This window comes from Gallinula chloropus, assembly GCF_964237585.1.
Source record: "Gallinula chloropus genome assembly, chromosome: 4".
NCBI classification, from domain to species: Eukaryota; Metazoa; Chordata; class Aves; order Gruiformes; family Rallidae; genus Gallinula; species Gallinula chloropus.
This window is the reverse complement of record NC_140088.1, coordinates 20,263,394-20,289,997: the sequence shown is the minus strand read 5'-3', so window position 1 is coordinate 20,289,997 and position 26,604 is coordinate 20,263,394. Positions and strand designations below refer to the sequence as shown.

Below are 26,604 nucleotides of genomic sequence, written 5' to 3'. Positions count from 1 at the left end.
CACATTGAAGTAGAAGGTACATCCCACAGCACTGTGCCTAAAACTTGGTCTGCCATAAAGCCAGACATACTTCCAGCACAGATTTAAGGCCAGAAACAGCAACTATTTTATTCTGCAGATATAACAAAGACTTTAGAATATAAACTACAGTGGTTTTAAGTGCTTTATATTTATTATAAAGTATTAATAATTGAGTGTATGGAAAATGATTCTCTATACTAGAGAATAAAATGACAGCTTTTACAACTTATGCCATACAGTACATAAAAGGCTGCACATTTTTCAGCTGCTTGAAACAGTATTTGCTATACAAGTGGAAAAGGGTAGACTTAGAAGTTTATTATTTATAATACAGTGTTAGAAAGCACAAACAAATAACATTCAAAATAAACAAGCTCCCAAAAATCTAAAGAAATCTTTAGATGACATGTACACAGATTATACTCAAGTTTCAATATATACGTTATTGTTCCCCACAAGATGCTCCACTCTACTGGATAGCTGGAACATGGTGAGACTTGAAGGTGCAAGAAAAGCACCTCCCAAGCCACATCAGCATTGGATGGGCAGAACAGCAATTTCCCAAAGTGTTCTCCTCAGTCTTTGGCTCTAGTATTTCTTACAGCCATATACTGTGGCAACACAAGAAAGATGGGCTCCAATTACATGTTGTGTCAATGCCAATCCAGTTACCTGGGGAGTTGCTAGAGCAATTCAAGGCACTCTTCCCAGTGCTGTCAGCCCACAGAACCCCCTGTGCAGGACACTGCATTTTAAAAGACAACCAGACTGGGCTAAAGCATGTTCTTGAAGGACACGGAATGAACAGTTCAAGACAAACTCCTTCAGAATGTCCAGTTCAAAGTTCATTCATACTTCACAGGCACACCAGCTTGAGAGACATTCATGTATATGTAGGTAACACTTTAAAGCATACTGCTTCAGTGTATTTAGTTGCTTTATGGTTAAAGTGGTGTAAAGTATCAGCAGCTTTGAAGACAGTGTTCGCAGGGCATGTTGAACCTAACCTCACAGTAAGATTTTAAGCCTACTTCACAGTTTAACAGTTGTCTCCTTTGCTTTTCCTTCTCAACACGAGGCAGTGTCTACAACATCTTTTACAACTGTTCTGCTTACAAAGCATGTCAACACCTCCCCAGCAAATGTACTCACAGTAACACTGTTTGCTTTGATGCATGTAGTCTTGACACTTAATTGTAAGCTTCTCCCATAATATAAAATACCTTGTAGATCAAGCAGATTTAAAGATATTGCACTGTTGTATTTTACTTTTGCCTCCCAATCACATTCTAAGTATTTATGAAACTGTAAACAAGTCTTTTTTTTATTCAGTCTTCGGTACTGTACACCTGCGTTCCAAGGAACTGGAATTCAGTGACACCTTCATTACAGATACAGTAGCCTAAGCACAGTGTAAGTTCTGTCCAGCTGCCCTCTTCGTACAGTAACCAACAGGCCACTCCTCCCACAATCACACCTTCAGCTTCCTCTTCTGATCAAAGTATGCCTCAAATCTGGATTGCGCATATTCCTGGAGAAATAAGGGACACTCAGTACTCACAGTAAACACAGTGGAGCTTTCCTACTTGCAATGGGGAAGCATAATGAAGGTAAGCATAATTAAGGTATTAACTGTGCTACCTTCCTAATCCATCATCTCAATGCATTAATTAACTATATTTGTGAAGGATAATCTCTCCTGAAGTGTTCTGGCCTCTTACAATTTCCTCCAATCTTATTTCAACTCTTAACACTATTAGCACCAGCATGTCAGGAAAAAAAGAATTAAATATGTTAGACTTCACTGAAATGGCTTCTGTAGCACTTCATGCAGGATATACAGTGAACCCAGGAGATCCTACTGTGAAGTGATGTAACTGACCTATTTCTCAAGTACAAGCCAACTGGCATTGATACTGTTGCACACTTAATATCCACACCTTGTTACAAGTGCACTTTGACCTACTCAATTTCCAAATTCACATTCCACATCCTAGCTCCCCTCTTGCACTGGGTCTCTTACTACCAAAGACTTCACTGCGTCACCCTGCTACAAGATCTGACAAGTCTATAGTCCCTCTACATAACAATGGGAAGAATTTCTGATATTTTCACAATCTTAAATCTTCTTTACACTGCAAAGAGCACAAGCTAGCAACAAATTATTTTAAAAGTGTTTTACTACACTTAGGTATTACTGACTGAGAGGCCATTTCACTTTCTGAGAACATACCACAGGTCACCTAGAATATACCTTTTTAGTTACATCAAATTATGGTTAAGACACTTACCAGGTAACCAAACTCAATGGATGAGATCTTTGCTTGTATAATAGACCACAGACCCCAGAAGAAGTGTGACGCAAGGGCAAACCTGAAATGACAGCGCTATGTTTATTGACATACCCAGATAAGTCAGCACCTTTCTTGGCTAAGTTTCTCCACCCAGCAAGGTATCACAGCAGAAGTTTCAAGATACAATAGTGAAAGACAAGTTACCTGTTAACTTCTATCAACACTTCTTCTTCTAGTTTGGACTTCTCTTCATTGCTTAGATTGTCAAAGCCATCATGGAATGCAGACAGGTAACTGGAGATAAAATGAAGCTGGAAGGCAAGTAAACAAGAGATTTACAACTCTGTCTCCAGAGACATTTACTTTTTAAAGCTATACAGGCCTTTAAAAAAGTTGTCATTTATTCTTTCCAAACACTGGCAGACCTGGAGATTTAAGACTAACGGTGGTTCTACTAACTGCTTGGAAGTTTGGTTTAACAAAAGCTCCATTGGGACAACAGACAACATTTTGCTACAGCCAACTAATTCTACAGCTGCAGCCCACAACTACTGGACTTCGTGGTGAATAGCTACATAGCACATCATAAATACTCTATCCTGAAGAGCTATAATGAACTTTGTGACTTTTAAAGCCAAGGTAGTCAGGATTACATAAAGTGTTGCATTTAAGTCAGTCATGGAGGAAGAGAGGTCTTGGGGCAAAGTTAAATCTAAAACAGAATATGAAAAGACAGTTTAGATTTGAAGAGCATGGACACTGGCATTTTATTACATCTTATGGGCATACCTGTTGCTTCCTTGAAGGATAGTTAAGAACACTGGCTTTGAAGAATGGGTACTTCTCGTATGTGTAATCATACATCCATTCACAGAAGTGATTTCCAATGTCAAATCCTCTGAAAGATAAAGACCAAGTATCTCAATATTTGCATCCTAGAAATCTGGTTTTGCTTAAACAAACCTAAAATTAAGTTTAAAAGCACAAGGGTTAGATCTTATTGCAGTTTTGCTACAGGAGGTAAAAGTTGTTTACAAGAATGTAATTTTGGCAATATTAAAATCAACTAGTAAAACAGGCAGTTAAGAGTGAAAGCTACCAGCTACATGAAAATGCTAGACTTCACTGAAATTTTATCCCAATGGAGACAGTTAAAGTACTTGAATATACACTACATATCAGCATGAACTCAGATACAGCTCGAGCATTGGTGTTACTACAGGCAAAGTATTTAACATCTCCCACTTAGGGCAATTCAGGATATTACATTCCAGCTATGCTACAATTTAATGATCTCAATGACTCCACACACTTAGATCATCCTTAAGCACATGTACTGGTAAGAACAGAAAGCGTTTTGTTTAACCATGTAATTAAAACCTAATATGATTGCTCTCATCTGTGCATGAGAGCACAATTTGAGAAGATTGAAGAAAAAAAAAATGCAAAAGCAAACCTGACCTACACAAGATCTACCATTCTCCTCATCCCCCTCTTCAAAAGAAATTGAGATGCAAGCAAGGAGCCATTTAATTGTAAACAAGGCCTCTAGTCCAGACAGCAGAGCTCCACCAACTGTGGCTCTGCTGTATGCCACAGAGGACCAGAGCTGTTTTGACTACCACCACAAAGAGCAGAAGATAATTCACTAGAGTTGAGAAATATAGAGCAGCACTTGCTCTCACTGCAGCATGTATAAAGTAACACACCTTCCCGTGGCATAGAAAATAGTGATTTACCGGTAGTTATAGCTGCTGTATTCAAAGTCAATGAGCATCAGCTTTTGGTTTTCTGAATTCTCTCTGCCTTCCAGAAGCAGGACATTGCCTGAAAATTTCAAGGTAATACAGCATATTCAATAGTGTCCCAGGAAAAGTATAGAAAAGCAATAACCTATTTTAAGAAACATAATTCAGATAATCCCAGCCATCCCTTAGATCTGCACAGAAGAGTGACAGGAAAAGGCAAGTTGCACTGGTTGTGTATCTGCACCCTGAAAGCAATAAAGTTTTTCTTCTGTATAGACAGAGGTTGATTTATTCTCCCAGGGGTCCAGCTTCTCCAGTGCTTAGCTTGCTGCTAACGCAACTGACACTAAGCCTTAGCAGCCCTTGCTGAATTGCCTCTTTCCACAGCATCTCTCATACCTGCATAGCATTGACATTGATCAATGTCAGACAGTATCTATAGAGAAGTTCAGCCTTTTCCTTTATAACAGGAAGATCACTCTGTCTACATGCTTGGCCTAATCCAGATATGATACTAGATGTCTTAATTAGCCTGAAGGGTTGATGAAGCCAATGTACTTCACCTTGCAGCTGTTGCGTACCAGGAGTACACAGGCTACTGTTTCAGGTCAGCTGCCAGGGCACTACCTCTATACCCTGACTGCCTCTCAGAAAGCAAACAAGCAAGCAGAAAAGGCTTAATACTGCATCACTGAGCAAGGTTATGAAATAGCAGCTTACCTTCTTGACAGTCGTTGTGGCAAAATACAACTGGTGATGAAGTAGCTTCAAGCATAGCTCTAGGAAACAGCAATAGAGTCCTTTGTTACTTACAAGGTCCTAAGTTCAGTTCCGCTTCCAAGTGGAGAATAGGCTTGTTATAAGAACTTGAAGCACTATTCACTTCTAGCAAGACATTTTCTCAATTAGGAGACCAAGATCAGGGCACCAAAGCTGGACTTCACTGATCAACAAGTCAGATAAGCAACTGCTTGTATCAGTTTGTAGTCATACGAGACTCAGGTTGACTACAGAAGGACAACCAATCCTCAACTTGTAAAGTAAAACAAATATGGCACCATACTGTATAATGTTTTTGAATAAGTATAAAAATCCATACTGAAACTGTGCAAATTGCAAGATTGTGTTAAGACAAAACAAGCCTACCTTAGATTTTTCATTTCCTGAGGGAGATTGTAACTGAGGAGTTTGTTCAGTTTTCTAGTTCTGGATTCTCTGGTAAATTTAATCCTCAGCACTTGATTTAAATATCTGTTAAAAACAGAGACACAAAAGTACAATATTTGTGACAACAGGTATACTAGCCTTTCCATACCATTTAAACAATTCTTTTTTAGCTTTCATCATTTTAGTTTATGAAAAGGTAATGCCAGTTCCTCAAGTAACAGTTACTGGGTACAGTGAGAGTTTGTACTCAGACATTCGGGAAGAATGCTTATCAAAAGTTACAACAGGTCACCTTTTTCCCCCCCCCATAAAGTATTGCATAACTTACTTTTCCATTGTTCCAAAAAGCCACTTAGGTTCTTTATTAAATGGCATTTTCATGCCATGAAATCTAGCCATCTTCTCAGCTATTTCAGCAGATATGTCAGGTAAGCTCAGTTCTTCAGTACTTAGTTTCCTGCTCTGTAATGAAATATAGTATTCTTAATACAGTTAATTGATTAATTACAAAAGTGTCATTAATTAGAAACACTAGCATTAATCTGTATCTGTTATACTATAACCTACAACCACAGTATTTGAGTAATACACTTTTCCAATCCCAAATACACTTACAAAATTGGTGTCTTTGGAAAAGCAGAGTTAGCCAGACTACTTATAACAAGTAAATTTTCTTCTATATCAAGATCGGAGCAATACCACATCACACACAGAATATCTTTAAAGCAGATTGGGTATAAATATTTGAGAACATCAAAAACCTCTGCTCTTGTTGCTGTTAAAAGGAAAGTGTTACTCCACAGCTTCCACTGCTGTTTGGTATCTAACAGGCTTTTTAATCTTCATTTATTAGTCTCTGCTACAGCTGAAGAGTTTTTGGATATCTCTTCTTGGCAGGAACTATAATTGGGCTCTCCAACACCCACTGTAACTGTATCAAGTTACAGCTAGCAATTACTACAGGCTGCCAAGTATTTCATTACCACATCCCTGCTTTTCCGGGCAGTCCAGAGACCGTCTTGTCATGACCAATTAAAACAGCTACCAGCAGCCCACTAACTAATCCTGAATAGGACTTACGGGAATGAATTCCTCCAGTCGCCCTTGTGGAAAGATCCCATACAGCTTTGGGCCAAGAGCTCTCTCTGCAAGAATGGCAAACATAACACTTTCCAGAACCATAGCTTCTGCCCCCTACAAAAAATAAAATTAAAGCATTCATTGATACTTGCACAGAAATTATTTTAGGGTACACAATAGCTACAGTGCTAAAAACAGAGACTTAGGGTTAGCTTTAAAAAGACAACATTTTATTAACCAAAGTTTCTTGTAGTTAGCATTGAAACAATACAAATATTTTGCTTTCAAGTTTAAAGCTGGGGAGGAAAATCTGTATTACTTAATAGGCACTGTTGGTGAGCCAGGTCAAAGGAAAGGTATGCAAAACCCAAAGCACCCATTCCTCCCCAACCTGGGCAAACTCTGCAAATTCATTTCCTGAAGGAGGTTATCCTACTTGAAGCACAGCACAGGAACTATAAATATTATCCTTGGCTATTTTAACACACTTTGGAACATTGCATCACAAAAGGACATTTTAACTATACAAGTGAATGAAGTGAACAACTGAGCTACTCAGTTTGTCATTCAGAAGAATAACTTAGGAATTAAGGACATTTTATATCTTCCCTCTTTATTCACACATACACACTCCTTAGTAGGAATTTAAAGAATCCAATATTCCTCCTTTTCTACCTCCAAATATACCTCACATCTCAATAGCTTTTTTCAAGATTTTCCTTACATGAATAAACCCAGTCCATAATTACAAAGCAAAGAGCTTTTAAATACAAATTATTAAAAATTAATAGAAATAGGGATTATGTCTCAAGAATGTAGTTATACACTCAAGTATAGCTTCCTTGGTAGGCAAGATTAGCCATAAACACAGAAACCACAGTATGAATCACTACTTCTAGCAATTATGTTAACCATAATCCAGCTGTACTCAAAAATCTGAGAGGTCTACTAAGCTTATGCCTACCTTTTAGCAATTTGTCCTAAAGTCTGACCCATGACACTTAGAAGCTTAAGAACTATGAGCACAAAATTAAGAAAGCTCAAACTATAGTGTTTCACATTATTGTGGTCACCACAGGCTCAGATACTAACTCCTTCTATACAGGTTCCACTCTTGAGCACATTCCAGGCAGTTTCATCAATAAATTATTACTGGACCCCACCTTACTTTCTGGCATCTTCAAGAAATTCTGGCATTTCATATTGAAGGGTAGGAAAGACTCATGTAACTATGTTCTCAAGCATTAACTTGAATAAAAAAAACGAGACACAAGAACATCAATTGAGATTTTATGATTTCCATACAAATTATGCCCCCAACTGTTTCTGTCTCAACTCCTGGAAGCAGAACTAATGCACCAAAATATGTACTTTTAAGTTTCACATGCCCTCAACACCACTGATCTCAACTTTTCATTTCAGTTCTCTAGGCTAATGCCAAGTACCAAAAAGCTAATTAGATAGTCTGCTCCATTATTAGCCAATAATGAATTTGCCTGTGCCTGCTACAACACCAGGATGTTTTAGAAGACTGATTACCACAATCCTGTTGTCTGTTCCCATTAAGATGCCAGTTCCTTGTTTCTACATCTTATTGAAAAACCAACTCATGATGTTTGGATAACAGCAAGTGCCAAAGAAATATTCTTCATTAACACGTCCCTCAATGCATCAGAAGCAACAACCAGAAACAGTAAAGTTTCTAGATACACAATAGTGCACTTCTGGGTTACTTCAGCTTATGTCTGCATAGCTCTAGTCCTTCAGGACGTGCTTAAAAATCTAGACCCTTCAGATAAACTACAAGGCTGTGAGTTCATAAGCCTCCCTGTCAGCAGTGTTAACAAGGACACCTGCATCTCAAAGATCTGCTTCAAGATTAAAGAGTATGGGCAAATATTATCTAAAGGCAGCAGTCTGAGAATATTCATGTTTGAATGCTATGGCGTCTGAGTCTTATTATATCTTTTAAGAGTTGAAATCTCCAGAAGTGCTTCCTCTACTGTGACAGAAGTCACTTGAGAAGTGTAATTAGAGTTCTGGAATAATACTGTTTGTATCTCAGGCACAAAGTTCTCTCCTTAATATCTGATAGATCTTTTTTACCAAGTTCCACTCTATACACTACTGTCAAATTAAGGTGTCCTTCTAAAGGACATTAGAAAACTCTATAGCATGCTTTGTATGGGCACTTAACCAATCTGGGTATTTATCTGATCAGTTAAATGTTTACCAAATCACTTTTAAAAAGAATTAAGCACTGTAAGTTATGTATCACAATGCCTTCAAATACTTTGCAATATACTTACACTGTCAAGACACCAACCTGTTCTTTTGAACTCTGAAACTGATTAAAATCCAGAGCTTCAAACAGATGTAACAACAAGCACTTGTATTTAAAACAAGTTTCTAGATATAATTGAGCACTCACACTTCTAAATGAATACTTGTAGTTGAATATTGCATTTCAAACTTAAGAATTCTACTTTCACAGTACAGAACTCCCATCAAGGCAAGGAGAGATCACAAGCCTTTCTATGCTTCAGTGGGAAAATAAGTTTGTTTTGCCTCAACAAAAGGATTGCTTTAAAATACATGAAATAGCAATATTTTGAGGAAAATTACCCCATATTATAGTAAAGCCAAGGTAAAACAGATAATCCCTGTTGAAATACTTCATCTACTGACAGAAGACTATCCAGTCTCCAGCAACAACTGTCAGACACCAGGCAACTCTGAACAGTTAGCAATCTTGTTAGTGATCCAGAACACTCTGGAATTACCCAGGTGTTTTTCTTTTCAGAGGATGACATTAACTCCTCCAATCACACCTACCTACATTTTTTACCTAGACTGAAGAAAATTAACAAATCTATCCAGACAGGAATTCTAAGTGTTACCAGAAATCAGACCCTTGAAACCAAGAATGAGAAGAGATACTGCTTTACTCAGGCCCAGGTGCAAGGTGGAAATCCACAAATCCAGCACATTTTGGGGAATTATCCAGCATACATCTATACACAGAAAGATCAAAATCTCCACCTATGTTTCCACATTCATTAACTTTATGAAATGTCCTTTTGTGCCTGCATACTAAAGTCTGCTGCATCAGCAAAACACTCTGCCAAAGCACAGGGTCTTTGGTGGTGTTTTGGGGAGAAACACCCTTCCTCAAATCCTTTTAAGGCATTGAGTCATCTAAGGAGAGGGGAGTCTTTATTCCAGCTTGCCAAATTCTTAATGAAGATCGGGATGTTTCTTTGCTTCCCTATCAGACAGTGAAGGATGCATCTTGATGATGAAAAGGGCCTTGTGCCAATTAAAAGCTTGGTTGTTCTTAAAGGGTTAGTTTTCTTCTATAATAATGGTCAGCACATTTAGACTAACAAGGCACACTAATGCTCTTCTACAATGATTAATATTGCTACATATACTATATTACTGGTTCAACATATTACTGGCTCAAGGTAACACAAGTACACTGATCTGACAGCAAAGTTCCAGCACTGAGATGAATATCAGAAAACGCTAAGCTACCACCACAGAATCACTCTTTTCAGGCAAGACAGTTCTTCAGTTCAAAGAATTACTTCCTGTACTGCAAAACTTCTGAGCTGCTGGCACCAGGGTGGGGCTTGTTAGGATTTCTGTTTTTATAACTTTAGGAACTTTTTTTACTGACTAGAGGTGGGAAATAAATCAAGCCACCTCCGTTTTTCATCTCTGAAAATCCTGATTAATCAAACCAGTACATTTTTCAGTTCAGCCTTGGTTCAACTGATTGAAGCTATTCCAGTTAATTTACATGAAAGTTCAACAAAACTTCAAAAGCAGTCATATAACAAATTTAAAACCAGTTTCAACTCACTAGAAGAGTCAAATGCTTAAACTGTTTCAGATGGCATTCCCAGAAGGCAGAAAATACAGGGGGAGAAAAGCAGCACTTACCAAATGAGTAAAATATACTTCTCCCTAACTAGTGCCAAAACCATTACAGAGCTGAAAAACAATAGTACAAGCAAAGCATCTGGCTAACATGCTGCAATGTTATCCCCTACTGAAAAAAATACTGCCAGAGTAGAAGCTGAAATTACCAAATTCTGTTCAGATGACACTATGAAAAGTTACACTCAGCTGAACATTATGCTGCATGAGCAAAAATTGTTCCAAATGCAAGAAGTCTGCAGAACAGATGATCCAACCACAGTGCTAATCACAAACACTTAATGTTCAAGAAGTTTTCCAGCTCAACATAACTTTCCTTAGAAGAGTTCATCAATGCATTATAAAATAAAGGAGAGCACTGAACTTCCTCTATTAAAGAAAAAGCATCAAATTACAAATAGCAGTACTGACACCAATGTCAGAAATGGTAAGGTAACATCTCGAGTAGAATTGGAGGGGAGATGCTTCTTGTTAAAGCAGAATGCTTAAATACCTCAAATTATGTGAGTAATTAACTCACATTAGATTGTTACTTTTCCAAGTGAATAGATTTTTCTTCATTACTGCTTAGTTTCTAGAAACAGCCTAGACACCAAGTACAGTAACTACTAGTTTGGTACAAGCAGGATCACCATACTTCTCTAGCACCTATAAAAGTTCTGTGAAATAAGCAAATTACTCACTTGCAAGTCATTTTCCTTCTGAGACTGTACAGACTCTCCTTTATTACAGGACCTCTATGAATGAGAAAAACCAAACACAATGAGAAGATGAAATTTAACATTATTAACCTGCAACCACCAGAATAAAGGGAGTAGAAGTGCCAGCTACAGTTAACTAGATGTCTCAACACTGCCTTGATCTGTGACAGCACTAGTATCCATCTGACCTCTGACCACCACACTATTTCAACAATTCCAAAATCTTTCAAAAGGATGTGCCACTGAGACCAAGTCACTCCTGTAAATAGCCTGCAAGCTGATTTTCTGGTATATTTCTTGTTTCCCAGTAGTTCAAAACAAGTTTTCAATGTATCATAAGCTTAGAGGAACATTTCTAATTGAGAAAAAGTCTCTGCATGATATCTGGGACAATATTCTACTTGCAGCTAAACCACTTAGATGCTTGACAGATTACCTAAAAGCCTTAGGACTACTAGAAAAGTCATGTTATGAAGCTTGCTAAGCACTTGGATTTTTTTCCTATTACCTTATTTTCCAAATTTCTGACTAGAATTTCTTTATGGTATGCTGTCTAGGCTATACATACAATATATCACTGGCCACACAAATCCAAGATTTTTCTTCAAATGAACTGCCAATGTAAGCTAAAGTTGCCTCAGTAAGAACTGCAATATACTAGCAAATATTTAACAAATTCCATGCATAATGTATTGTGCTAGGATTGTTAACAGTCATTATAAAGCAGTTTGAGTATCAAACCATACCCTCAACAACTGAACCCTCAATGGCACATGCTTTTAAGAGAGCTGCACATTTAAAATTCAAGATGTAATAAACCCCCTTGTGCTTTAAAAGGCTTGAAGGTAAGGAGAAGAGAAAGCAAATATTTGCTTAGAATTAGCGACAGTTTGTGGCTGCTATTTATGTTGCAATTCCACCGTTGACTGTTTAAACCAAACTAGCTTTAGAGGCCCATAAAGGTAGCCTGCATCTCCACCTTCTCAACAAAAACCTTTGATTCCTAGAACACGTGCACACCTTTCTGTTCCAAAGCTCTAACATGTCCAAAACAAGGGTGGAAATATGAACTTAATGGAATACAGTTAAGCAACATCAGCTGCCTTGAGTACAATACATCAAGCTAATGATTTACACAAGCTATGCAGTAACAGTATTTCAGAAGCTATAGAAGAAGTATAGTTAATATGAATCGATGGTCTTTCAGCAAGTAATTCCCATTCCACTAGGATAATAAGTTTAAAGCAAGACAATATGAAAACTACTATTAGTTTATATTCCTTTCAAGGAAATTAAAGTCAAAACATATCCACTAAAGCTAAATGTATAACTACTCAATAGTATTAAAGTCATTTACAGAAGGCTTCTCTGAACAAGCATCAATACCACTCTCACATCTTACAGATTTTTCTTGAACAGTCAGAAAGTTACTCACCATCCAGGAGTCTTTCCTGATTAATGGTGCTCTCAGAATGGTTCAGTTCATCAGAAGGTAAGCAGATTAGGCTTTTCCCTAGAACCTGAACTGGCATCCACTTTCCAGAAGTCATACTGTATAAAGAACTAGCCAGTTCTAAGAGTCCACCTCAAACAGGCATTGGAGATAGCCTAATGGCATCTACTCTGCCATTAGAAAGAGACAGTTAGGGATGTGTACTGCTGTCATCAGAAAAGGAGGCTTCTGCAGCATCCCTTCCTCTTTTCTGTTCCCTCAGCATGGAGCATTAGTGTCCAGAGGAGAATGAATACAAAGTAATTTGTAAATTACTTGCAAACATGAATGGGAGCTTGGAGAGGATCAGTCTTCACAAGTGGCCATGTACTCACCCTAGAATTAGGAAAATGTCTAGTACATGTGGTCAAGGAGAATGAAGTAAAATGCAATTTTATGTAACAGAAGTTTAAGACTTTAGAAGATACTGAAGTGATAGGGTAAGATTTGTTTTCTGATTGCACAATCACCTATGAGAACAGTGGTTCAAAGTGAAGCGTATTTCATACCATGAGGTATTTGATCTACATACTTATCTCATGTGTTCTTGGCTAAAGAAATAAAAACTTCAGGTTTTCCATAAACTCCAATGCTCACACCAACTTAGGTCCAATTCTGGAAACTATTTACTTCACCAGCAATGAGATTTTAATTACCCAAATACGAGAATGATTGAATAACTGCTGGAGGTTTTTAATAACTCTCCCTATATGGAAATATTAACTAGAAAGGGTCATGTGTTCATTTCAGGTTTCTTCAAATATTTGTTCAGTTTATGGTGGGAAGGTTTATTCTCAAAGCAGATTAAGAAAGCTCACTACAACTTCAGTAAGGGAGGACTGCTATATGCAAAGAGACAACAAAAGCTGTTACAGTCTACTTTGTGACCATGTAAGTTGATTTTAAGATGACAGTCCTAGGATAGGAGACACTACACATTATCTGATCTGTGATCAGAATATGACCAGGCGATGATTATACATCTGGCAGTTTGACACAAAACTTGAGTTCATAACTTTCTTCCTAATGCCCTAAATTTATTTCTCTTATAGCTGGAAGTTGAGCTGTGTATCAGTCCCATACAATGCTTGGCTGGAGGAAGAACTCAACTTTTTTCCCCAAATAGCTCTCTTCTGCCCATGAATTTAAATCTTGCATTAAAACTTATTTGAGTTTACTCAGCTTCAGTAGTTTGACTTCAAAATACTGCAATACTTTGATTTACACCAAATCCTAGGAATTCAAATCCCAAGGAATTTCAACATTACAGGGAGATGACTGAAAGGTTAGAGGCAACCTATGCCATGAAAACTCTTTGTAATTCTAGAAGCTGTTGGAAGATGTTGATTTGAACTTCAGGGTATGTGAACAGTCAAAGATTCAGCAATAACTAATGTTGCTCCTAAGAGTCTGCTGTTGATTGCTTATCCCTGGAGACCTGAAGGAACTGAAACCAATTTGCTGAAGCCCTAGAATCTACGGTGTGAATAATTTCCAGTTCAAGCCCTACAAAAGCCACAAAGACATCTCTAATCCTCTTCATTACAAGTTACCATTCTCTCATGAGGGAGCAGAGGAAAGGAAGGGGCAGTACTTTGATATTTCATTATTGCTGTAAACATTCAGATGCACAGACAGTAGCTGGTGCTACTTAAGCCTTATTTTAAAACAATGAAATCCAGTACTAAAGAAAATGAAAGCTGTAGAGAATGCTCCAACTTCAGAGATCTCATACTATACCGTGAATCGTGTCTGTCACCTGGAAACCAGAGTGCTCTAGGCACGATCGCATGGGCAAGCCTGCAGCAGAGAACACATGCATATACAACTAAAGTGGTACATTACCCCCAGAATACCCTTAACTCCACCCAACACAAATATATCCCCGTAAGAGGTGCTTGGTTTCTTTCAAGCCGTCTGCCAGTGCCAGGGATTTGTAGTTACTCCATGCTACAAACAGACATGGACACCAACAACCACAGAAGACGTTGATAATTACAGTTACACAGCAGTCTGCATTTTATTTAGTTACAAAAAATAAAAGGCAGCAAGGCAGGTATGGAAAAATATTTACCACAGAACCGTGGCAACCATTTATACTTATTTTGCATCTGCTCACATAAAAATTGAGACCAGAAGAACATTAAGTATACTGTTTGTTTTTCCTCATTTATGTATGAGACTGTTTTGGCTGTTGCAAAGTAACAGAGCCCCACTGAATTAGAGTTCAAGGTTCTTTTGACATGTGTAAAAGACAGGGAATTAATCCCCAAGGTACCTTTTGATCAGTGAACTTCAAAGAAATTCACCATAATTTGAGCTTTTTTTTGTTGATGCTCTTATATTGAAATCCTATCAGCATTTCTAAGATGTGGGAAGCTTTGGTTCTGAATTTAAGTAGAAATAGTACAGTGATCTGATATGAAATCCAGTCTTAAAGTCTGTACATTAAATGGCATACTGCTGGAGAAACTTTTGTTTCAGTTGTCTTAACACTGATATAGCCAGCAGTTAAAACCATCTCGTCATGAGGAAGTTTTACTTTCAATGCTCCCCTTTAAATTCAGCAACTAAGCTGGAGCAAGAGTAAGTGAAGCAGAGTAAGACATTTCCTTTTTTCAATACAGAATGTATCTGCATTTGTAGAACATATCTGCATTGTGCCTCGAACATTTGGGTTTTAATGTGGTTAGTACTTTAACCTGTCACAAGCACAAATACTTGTCTTAAAGTTCTGCTCAAGGATACACTCAAGAGAAGTCCTTGATTTTTAAACATCCATGCCAGTGCGACCATTCATAATAATGGCCGAGCCAGCTCAGTTCATCTCCCCCCAACTCCCCCCAAAAACAGTCATGCACACAAAAAATTGCCTTAAACATATCAGCTATAACAGAGGAAGGCACAGAGCCTTCCCCATGTGGCAGATCTAGCCAACTGGCATGGTTTATATTGGATGAGTTTCATGTACTGACATTTGTGTCTTCCAAGATTCATAATAAGCAAACTGGGGCTATTTTCAAACTGCAAAAGAGGTTCCTTTAAAAGGTGGCTCAGAGAATTATAGTGCCAACATCATTCATCAAGTTAGTAACAGGTATCTATTTTTCATTTCTATTCAAAATTTTAACTTCTCTATATGTAATTTGGTGCAGATTGCTACACATCTACAGTATTTACAGTAAAGGAATAAGAAGAGCTTGTATTATCGCTGTTTTGTGCTCCAATTTCAACAGAAAGTAAAATGGACAAGAGTTAAAACATGCTACAAAGGCTCAAACAAACAAGTGGTAACTACTAATACCCAGTGGCAGTTACAATTGAGGCATTGAAAATTAAAGTTATGATTTTTAGCATAGGGTCTCAAAACTCAACTTATTTCAGTACCATTCCTTAATTTCTATAGGGCTTTAAGCTTAAGCAATATTACTTCAAAAATAGCAAATTACTCACTGTTAACAGGCTTGTCATAAGATTCTGCTTATGCCACCCAGAAATGCGTAAGAGTCCTAAGTGAGGCTTTCAAAATACCCCAATATAACAGTTTGCTTATGTTTTAGCTCGCATTTAAGGTACAGGGGCTGGAAGAGACAAATGTTTGTTGACAAAAATTGTGAACCTCAATGCAATCTGAAAGTTTTACCTTGGGACTTTCTCTGCTTACTTAACCTTTAGTGAACTGCACCAACAAGAGCAGTCATTTCACTGCCACTAAGGAAATAAAGGAAGTTAGACATCTCAAAAGATCCTTCAACACCAAGAGTAGAAAGGTTAGAAAGTTATGAACACACTTTCAATTTTCAAACCGAATTAGTTCTGATTCAAGCCCAAAATTTTATTTTGATTTCTTCAGTGGATAGGGGCACAGAAAAGGCAAGTTAAAAAACCCTGAGGGAAGAAGAAAGCAACCAAATTCCAGAGTCTACTTTACTTTTCCTTTGAAATACAAGGGAAAAGCCACATCTCTTTACAGCTCTTGGGCAACATAAGTTCTACCACTACAGCAGTTTTACAGCCCATGTTCCTGCTCAAGCCATCTACTTAAGCCAGCATTAAAGCTATTAATAATTCTGAAAAAAAAATTTCTTAGCATTAACCCTAGAAATCATTTCAGTAACAGTTTCTCACCACTGAATTTTTTTTCCACTTTGCTTTTGGTTTCTCTTAACTTTAAGGAAAGACTATTTAAGCTCAAATCAATGAGCTTCTACATGCTCTTCTTGTTTAACAGTTTATCTTTCCCAATATACATATGGAGGTATAGCCAAGTATTTCATGCTATTTCAAGCCATGGGAATCTTTCACATGTTTCTGGTCAAGTTTGCTACCACGGGAAAGTTAATACCTCACACAGTATAATAAACAACCTCTTTAAAGCTAGTTAAGTGACAGCATCCAATGAAATTTTTAGTGGTAACTTTGGCCAAGGCAGCAGAAGCAGGAAGAATGGGCTGAAATTTCAGGAAAAGTCAATCTCCTGCAGATATGGATCAGTTATTCAAAGCAAGTGACTTGAGTACTGGAAAATACCAAATTAATGGTTAATAAAACCAGACCCACCAAGTCAAACAGAAACAACTGCCAACTTCCAAATGTAATTTTGCGAAGCTGCAATTTTTCCTAACGTTGAACACTTAATGATTGTTTATTTACAATATAATTGAGTGTGGAGCAGAGATGGATATGCTATACAGTCCTACAGTAACAGCCTGTAAGCTTTAAAAGAGATAATGTTTACAAAATATTCTTGATTTTAAACCTTATAATTTGAAGCAGATTTGCCAACCACTTCTCTTAAGGTCTGACAAATTTCTATGCTATTTACATTTTACTGACCAAATAAAAGTAACTGTAGAAGAGATCAATATCTGGTTAAGCTTCTATGCCAGCTATGAGGCATAACACACATTTAGGAAAGCATGTTTTGGAATGAGATGGCTGCACAGTATTGATGTTTGAGCTTTATTTTTATTCTAGCTCTATAGATCAAGTTTTCCAGCAACACAATTACCCATGAAATCTAAAAACTGCTTGAGCACTGTACAAGTTTGACAAAACCTTCAACTTTAATCTCCAAGATTACTAAATGCTACCAAGATTAAAATTAAGCCGTTTAGTCGCTTGCAATCTTGCTAGTTATGCCGAAGTCCTACATACTGTACAGAAGCAGACTTTAATAACTTCTCTGAAACACCACAGTCCAAACTTATCATAAACAAAACATTACTGATAAAACAGACAGCAAACAAGCCTTCAGCTGGTACACGCCAGTCAGGATCTGTATAGAAAGGAGTGTAAGTTCTAGACAGTAAAACTAGAGAGACCTGTTTTAAGCTAGCATCTACCCCACTTCAACACATTTCCAAAAGGATAAAGCAGCACACACTTGCCATGTATCACAACTGAGGAACTCCAAACATACTACTCTTAATCTACAGAAGCCCTCCCACTCCCAAAGCACTCTACGTACTCACCATCTGCAGGATTGCACCGTACAAACGCAGGAGAACTTTCCGTGGTTCATCTGCAACTGTCTCAATGGTATCAGGTAGTGAGCACTGAAACAGCATGTTGCTGAGGCCACCTCTATCAAGAGAATGGTAAGTTTATCAGCTAACTTGGATGAGCAAGCACGTTTTGTTTTCTACACATTAAGCAGCCTACTAATCAACCTTTCAGTATGATTAACTGATCCACTCTAACAGGGTAAACAATTTTCCAACAGCACAAACAATGCTTAACATAAGACTTGAATAGAAAAATTGGCAGATTTATGCTTCTTAACTTACAGTTCACCATCAAGATCCACTGATCCAAATTACAGCTTAAGCCACGAACAAACTGATTTAAAATACCACAGGCAACTAAGATATGATGTAGGCTTCTGTTAATTACTTTTGGGACTTCTAGAAAGCAACATTGGTAGTCTGGTCACATACACTTCTTTTTACACAAAAAAGGCAAGGAAACAGCAGAATAAGCTTAAAACCATGCAATGAGTATAAAACCCTAAGCTTTAATTCAGTGCTGGTGTCGTGGTTTTACCCCGGCTGCAAGCCGAGATCCACCAAAACCAGGACAGCTGGTATCACTGGGATGGCAGCTACAAAGATTCAACCTGAATACCTGTGCTACAGCATTATTTATGAAAGCCTTACCTATGCTATCATGCTTAGGTACTGATTTTCAATTTTTTAATTGAAAATAACAAAACTGCCTTAGTTGTAAAGAAATTGTTCATTTATTGTCACAAGCAAGGCCTCAGAACCTTATCAGCTAAGATAGAAACTAAGGAGTCCTCTGCTTCCTACATTGAGAGTGTTACACAAGCATGCTGGCTTTTCATACAATAACTGCCTTACAACAATGTTCTTACAGGAAAAAGTGACAGCATTTGTTTTCTAAAGGTTTATCAAGCTAGATACTGGATTAGAGAAGCTAAATTTCGTGATTTCTAATAGCCCACTAAGAACAATCTACTCAATCCACATTTTCTTTATTATACTGTCTTTCTGCATGTTCATTAGTAAGTTCTCAAATTTCCGTTCCGCAACAGATTTTTCCCTGTTTCCTCTTCTTCCTCTACTAGAAGGGGAAAAAATACTGAAACTGTACTCTCCAAACAGAAACAGAAGTTGCTCTAGTAAAAAAATTACCCGTCTCACCATTAAAGAAAGAACCTTTGAAAACAGATACAATCTAAATATAGTATCTAGCAGTAAAGGGGTGAGGTACCAGATATTTTACTTGTAGCACACGATGTAACTCACTGCAGTAACTCTAGAATTTAAAGACCTAAACCTCTGTCATGTTGCGACTTCCTTTCATTAAGTAAAGCAATTTTTGTAACACCTAAAACAGGTATTTAATACTCAACTTTGATTCTAGGAATCCACGGCAGATCCAAAATGCAGTGGATAAAATGCAGTTCTTCATCCTGTCACTTCTCAACACCTTTTCAAATAATTTTTGGGGTGTTCTCTTACAAAAGAGCAGGGAAGCAGTAAAGACTTTTTGGAGAAAAAGACTACCAAAATGTAGACAACCTGTTTGGATTTACTGGGAGATGATACAAAGAAGGGCTCGCCTACATAGCTTAAGTCAGTGATTCAGAGAGTGAAAAAAGAAATCTCAAGAAAATAAGAGTAAAACAGCAGCTGCACAATACGTTCAAGACAACAGAAGAGAACCAGGTGGCTTGGCAGGCACCCAAAAAATGATGTTTAGAGACAAGAGATAGGAAATAACTTTGAACCATGAAGGTGAACAGGTAGAAAAAAGACAGATGGAAAGGATATCAAACAAAAAGCAAAGGCAGGCTATTCAGAACACCGGTTAGTTATACCAACTACATTTCTGGCTTCATTTAAAATGTGCTGGCCAGGTTTTTTGAAAAATATTTGCCACCTTTTCTAAGCTTTGTTGAAAATATCAACTCTTAAGTAGAAAAACTAAACCACACCTAAACCCACTTTACAAAAAAATACTACACTAGAACCCTAAATCATGCACCCTGTTACTTAAACACATGTTCAGCTTGCATTCAGTGCATGAAAGCCCAGAAACTCTTCTGCATACCTCTCCAGTCAAACAGAAGCATCTTACTGAAGCTGAAGTCCATTGAAGAGCACTTTCACTATAGTTTTATGCACTTAAGACTTCAAAAATTAACTGTAATCAAAGCAGTCCATATGAGTTTAAGAAAAGGTATTGTTCTCCTGAAAGGTCAGTAGACTCAGCAGCTCATTTAAGAGCCAGAAGGGCATATCTCACTCTTACATAGATAAAGCTACCTACCTAGCTAGTCTACTGCTACAAACTGCTTCTAGGTAAGCCCTTCCAAAAAGGTCACTTTTTCCCAACACTTCCCAAAATCACAGCCAGATCAGTTAGGTGTGTTTATATGCTTGCATTCTGACTAGATGCAAATTTACCTCTTTGCCCTACATCAACAAGGCCTGGAACCCTTCATCCTATGATACCAAGTACCTAACAGCTTTTTCATGAAAGCCATTTGCACTAACAGACAAAATGGCAATACTGAGAGACACTGGAGAATGTGCTTGACTTCTATGTAACTAGAATCAGCAAACCATTATGTTGCTGCATTCTCCACAGAGAAGAGTGGTGAGAACACTTTTGCCAGAACAAACACGACCACAAACTAACATGACGTATGTACGAGTTCTTCAGTTCCAGCCCACCCTCTCTTCCCCCCAATCTGGAAGCCACCAAGGCATTTTGAAACAGTGTCTCAGAGGGGAAGTTTCCAAGTAATGCAAGAATAACTGTGCTAAAACCTAAGGCTTTGGAAAATAAGTACCAAAGTCAGAAGCACAGACTAATAGGGATGAAAACAGAATTAAGCAAGTCGGATTACAGACACATTATCAGACTAGCCTACTGTCTAGGAACAGTATCAGCCTTTTAAAAATTCCCTCCCTTCAAACTTATTATGACCATGTCAATTGAAGAGAAAACATCAAAAGCCCAAACGCTATCTACACTGGCTTGCAATGAGTTACTAATTTTTAATATGGCTTTTAAAATACACTTAGAATGAAGAATGGTAGCTTTAGAGTATACTTTTATATATCGGAGCTCTTTCAACATTTTATGCTCCCTTAGCTAACTGGGGGTAGACGTGCATGTATTTCATGTATCAGCAAAAGTAGAAACACCAGTAAGGCAAATTGATCAAGTACTAAGACAGCAAAGAATAGGTCTGTAAAAACAAAACTCCACTAACACAGGTTTAACTAGCTTATAGGACTGATAAAAAACCCCCTGGAATTCCACAAAGGCAGCAATGATCTCAAGCATATTACATACGTCTTCCAGAAGATCCCCAATTTACATATTTCTGCTGCCAACGTTCTGAGTCACAAGTACTTGTTACTATAAACCCTAAAAAAATGATTCACATCATCGATAGATATAGCACATTTTTAACTGCTAGCTTGGGAATTTCAGGGCGGCCCGGGCCACGCCTAAAAAGGCACTTTTTTTCTCAGGAGGGAGCTCGGTACTGGGTGCAGCGGTTAATACGAACCCCACCACCTTTACCGACAGGTCCGGGGCCTCTCCGCCGGCTCGGGACCAAAGCGCTGCCGCTGCGCTGCGGCACCAGACACCTCGCACCGCCACCCCCCTCTCCTAGGTTGAGGGGGCGGAGGGGAGGAGGAATTGACGCAACGAACCCAGGGCCTTCCACCTCCCCTCCAAGGGAGGCTCCCCGCGCCGAAGCGGCGGATCGAGGCGGCCTTGCCCAGCCGCAACCCCTCCACACCGGTGTGCGGGGCGGGGGATGCGCACGCCCGACCGAGGGCGAACGCAGGAGGCAGATGCGCAGTCGCTCCCCACGCGGCAGCGAGCTTGCTCCCCCCCCCCGTCCCGAACAAGCGGATTTAGCGAAAATTTAGGGGGGCGTGGAAGGAAAAGGGGTGAGACTCATCTCCCGCATCCCCTGCGCCAGGAAGCGGCTCGGACTCCCAGCGACGAGCCGGCCCCGACCCCTCCCCACAGGGACCAAACCCCGTCGCCCCCCTCCCCTCCCCCCGCCTCCCTCAGCGCTGACCTGATGGGGTTGATGCGCAGCTGCTCCTCCCGCAGCCCCCGCCAGGCCCCAGGCAGGAACTCCTTACACCACAGATACGCCTTGCGCCGCGTTCGGGGGTCGAGCGGCGGTTCCTCCTCAGGCAGCGGAGGCGGCAGCAGCAGCGCGGGAGGCGGGGTCGTGGCGCCCCTGCCCGCCGCGACAGGATCTTTCCCCTCCGGGTCGGCGTGAGCCAGGGGCGAAGGAGGCTGCCCGGCGGCGGGGAGGACGACGCCGCCCCCGCCGGAGCCGGGGCTGCAGCCCAGGAGGAGCCCGAGCGGGGAAGGGTCGGTCTCACCGTTACAGAATTTGGTCTTCATGGCGGGAGGGTGAGAGAGACAGAGGGGGGGGGACGGCGGCCGTTAGGGCGAAGAACAGGCGGGCGGGCGCGACAGCTCGCGCACTCTCGCTCCCTCACCTCGCGTGCGCCCTTCCGCCGCGAGCGCCAGCAGCGACCGAGCCGCACGCTCGTGCCCGGCCCCCCTTTTTATAGGCAGCGCGGCACGCGGGCCCGCTCGCCTCACGCCGCTTCCCTCCGCCCTGATTGGCTCCCGCTGTCCGGCTCCTGCCCGGAGAGGGGGCGGGGAGCGGGGAGCGAGAGAAGTTGCGAGCGGGCGCGAGGAGCGCGCGCACGGTGATTGGTGCGGGGGGAAGCACGAGGCGCTCGCTCGCGCCGTCGCCGGCCGCCCCTGTGCGCGAGGGGCGGCACGGAGCGCGCCGATTGGGCCGCTCCGCGGTTGTCCCGGTGACCGGCGCGCGCACCTCAGGGCGAGGGTCGCACGCAAGGTGACGTTTCCCCCCCTTCCCTCCCCGCGCTCTTCAACGGCGATGGCGGCGCGGCCGCCCGGCCCGGCCTCCTGTCCCCGCCCCGCCGCGCTGGGTATCCCCGGTCCCCGCTTCCCCTTCCCACTGGGCTCAGCGCTGCCCTTCGCCTCCGCCCCCCCTCCGTGCCTGCCGTTCTCCGTCGGCCTGGCGGCGGCCGCTCGAACCTGAGGCAGGTTTAACGGGGGAGTTTCGGGCCGCAGTGGGGGGTAGATCGGGGCGGTTGCGGCGGAGCCGCAGGTGAGCGCTCAGGACAGAGGGAGGGAGCTGCCCGGGGCCGGTGGAGCTGCCTTCGTCGCCTCGGTGGGTGTACGGTGTTCGGTTGAGCTGCTGTTCCCTCGGGGCTGGCCGTGGCCGGGCTCCGTAAGGTGCCGGTGTGGCTCCTTCCCGCGGCTTGCCACGGAGACGAGGGAGTCTCGGTGCGGTGCGCAGCGGGGTGCAGCGGTCATACTGTGTTGGTTTAAACTCGGCCTCTCACGGAAAGCGAGTTGCCGGGCGAGGACTGCCTCATGCCTGTGTGGCAAGAGAAAGTCGTACCTGAAGAGAGAGGCGAGCTACAATAAGAGCAATGGTTTCCACACGCAGTGCTTCAGAGTTGAGTTTCTTGGTTAGTTTTGGCGGTGGAAGGAGATTCTCCCGTCAGTGCCTGCTTCGGGTCCTTCCAGGCACATGAGAGTGTCAGAGCGGTGATGTCACAGCCAGCTGGAAGGAGCCGCAGTTTTCCTGCAGCCCGAGGGGGTGAGAGTTGCCTAATACATTATATTGCCTCATCATAAACGAGCAGTAACGGAACAAATCACCTTTAAACTTTGAACTACCTTTATACTTACCTGATTTTTTTTTTCCACCATTTGGCTGTTCTCCCTTCACGGCCTTCTGTTGTATGCAAGAAAGAGAAGCTTGTGGGCTCTCCTAATAATTGTTGTGGAGGTGGTTACTAAAGCTGAGTTTGCTGCATTGCAAGGGACTTACTGACGATGATGATGCTTCCCTCATACCTCCCCAGACTTTTTCACTGCGTGGGCTGCTCCCTCATTCTGCTGGCACACTTCACTGTGGCACTCCATTGCTGGAAAAACCCCAAATAGCCCAAGTGTTTTGTGAGAAATGACGGGAAAGCTCCAGAGCTGACTTCAGAACTGCTTTGTGCTGGCAAAGGAGCTTCAGCACAACTGAAACTGTCATGGCTGAGGCATACCAGACTGTAGCTCAGAGGAAGAGCAATGTACAGGTCAGGGATACTGAGCTGGAACAGACAGAGAGCTTCTTATCTCCCCTTTGTACCTCAGATCTTCATTTACAAAATAAAATACTTTAATCCAAGCACAGATTAGGGTGCTGGAGAGGGGATGTGCAGTGGCTGCTGGAGATGACAACACAGGGCTGCAGAGAAGCCCTTTCTTTTTCAGGTCTCAGCTGAACTACCCAACAACATGGCTCATGTTGCATAGCTAAGTACTAAAAACCAGCTCTACAGATGGAAAGCTCATTCTGCAGCAAACACTGATGATGTGTCTACATGTGTCAAGAGATGACGAAAAGAGAAGAATGATTTGCCTTTCAAACTGGTCCTTTTGTTTCCGAGTGCTTGATCTTCACATCGCTTCGTCATAGCATGAGTAACAGGACATTTTTTTCCCCCTTCTAATTACAGCTATTTGTTTATTTTTTTCCTAGATTGCTGCTAGCATGGAAAGAGAAAAATCAGAGAAATAAAAGCTTTCTTTTTCCTGTGTGGAGAGAATTCTATCCATTCTTACTAAATGAGGAAACTCAAATTTGTTCATACTGGCCATTTCACCGATATTTGTTCACACCAAGTCAAAAAACTTTGCTTCAAAACCTCAAATAATTTCTTTCAAAGCCTCAGAGCATTAAGAAGGCGACAGGAAAATTGTGGCTTTATTTGTTTTATATCCTTTTATTACAACACACCCTTTCTTAGTGTCAGTCTAGCTTGGGTTTCAGTCCTGCAAGGACTTATTTTGATAAGGACTCTGGATTTGTATGAAGCCCACACATATATTTCCTTTAGACGTTTGCTCTGCTCATTACAACATTTATTACTTTAACACTTTATTAGGCAGTAAGTCATTGTAATTTATTGTTGAGTTTACAAAAAGGGTGTAACTCACTTGCAAACTGCTTAGAGTGTTTTACAGCAAACACGGTCTATCTTCAGGGGAGCCGCAAGTGTGTACAGTGCAATAAAGGCAAGAACAGTAGGTAGACCTCATGGTAGAAACAAAGGTAAGTAATCATCAGGGTTTGCAGGTTTACTTGATACAAAGGCATGTCGATATGTTACCTGCCAAAAGGATTTCATTATTCCCAGAAATGAAACGTTGCTTAGGGAATACATTATTGATTAAGATGGCGTTCATCTTTAAAGTTGTGGGCAATAGTTCTTTCGGCTGTCTTACCCCGCCGCTGTGCATTTCAACTGTGGTGGATTTGAATGGCCAGGGAGCCGGGTGGCAGCAGTGCCAGAGGTGAATGGTCTGAAGGTGTGATGCAAAACCCAGTAGAATGTGTGGAAAGACAGGACCTGATATCACTGAACATGAAAATAAAGCATTTTCTACTCTTGCCCGAGAACTTCCTTGGTTTGGCTCCAAGCATGCAGGAGGAGCAACATATGAGGAATATATACTGCCCTTCATGTATTTTAAATGGATAGAAAGAGAGGTTCTGGTACCAAAGCTACTAAGATGGTACTTTTCCTAAGTTTTAAGTCCAGATTCACATGAGAGAAATCAGAAAAAAGGAGAACAAACGTGTTTCTCCTACTTGATTATGTGGGGGTTTTCTGCTCCCAAGGAGGAATCTGTTACACTTAGACAATGCATATGGTCAAATTCAGCAAAACTAAGGCTTCTTCTGACATCAGAATATATTGAAATCTAAAAGACATCAGAAAAAAAAAATCATAGGAGGGAATTAAATTCTGAATTGTTGGCTCAAACACTTTTAAGACTGAACAGCTAAATGACTGGATTCAGACTTGGGAAACCTGATTATGTTCTCAGCAGCAACTGATCCCTGTTTCCATTTCTTGTGCACTAGAAGCACCTTGTTGTTAGGTAACACTGCAGTATCCTACCCAACGGGTTAGTCAATCAACCATCCGCCTTCTTAAGTAATGGAAAAAGGCAAATGTGTCTTCCCGTTCCTGATGTCAGATTTTACACCATAGCAACCAGGCTGCCTCGGCACAGGGCTGTTGAGAGCAGACACGGGTCCCGTTTCCATGTTCAATTTCTGACTCCATTTAGATGGAGTTAAGCTTAGATCTGCTACAGCATCTATAAAGGAGACCCACTACGAGAATAATTCTCCAGCTGTCTCTATCCCCTGGATAACCTAGCCTTAAAGCCTGTGGTGGAAGTAATGGTGAGATAAGTAGGGCACAGACAAAACACATAGTCACTAATTATGCTGTGAGCAAGGTATGATCTGGACTAAGATCCCTTCTTCTGGGATGAGCAGAGGCTTCAGAGTTGGTATGACCTCTGCTGTCAGTATGGACGAAGACAAAACTCCTTGTCACAGCAATGTCTTTCCCCTCAAAGAGTTAAAACCATTTTTTTCCTCTGTGATTTACTTCTCCCTCCACCCTGTAGGTGTGATCTGTTACTTCACTGGCTGAACAGACCATAGTGGTCTGCAAGGCCACTGCTTCCTTTGTAGTTGCACCAAGTCTGTGTGGAAATTGCTACTTTTCACTGGTTCTGAATGC

The 26,604-nt window shown here is 40.8% G+C and overlaps 1 protein-coding gene across 1 annotated transcript; it reads right to left on the bottom strand.

Annotated features, from left to right (window-relative positions):
• Positions 1-94: 94 nt before the first annotated feature.
• CHKA (choline kinase alpha) lies at positions 95-22,363 on the bottom strand (the record flags this gene model as incomplete). Its single annotated transcript, XM_084263052.1, has 12 exons — positions 95-1,552; positions 2,313-2,394; positions 2,520-2,626; positions 3,105-3,213; positions 4,055-4,142; positions 4,784-4,842; positions 5,210-5,314; positions 5,559-5,692; positions 6,311-6,424; positions 10,939-10,992; positions 17,923-18,034; positions 22,026-22,363. 12 exons carry the CDS (start codon positions 22,361-22,363, stop codon positions 1,493-1,495), a joined length of 1,362 nt encoding a protein of 453 aa, XP_084119178.1. The 3' UTR covers positions 95-1,492.
• Positions 22,364-26,604: the final 4,241 nt, after the last annotated feature.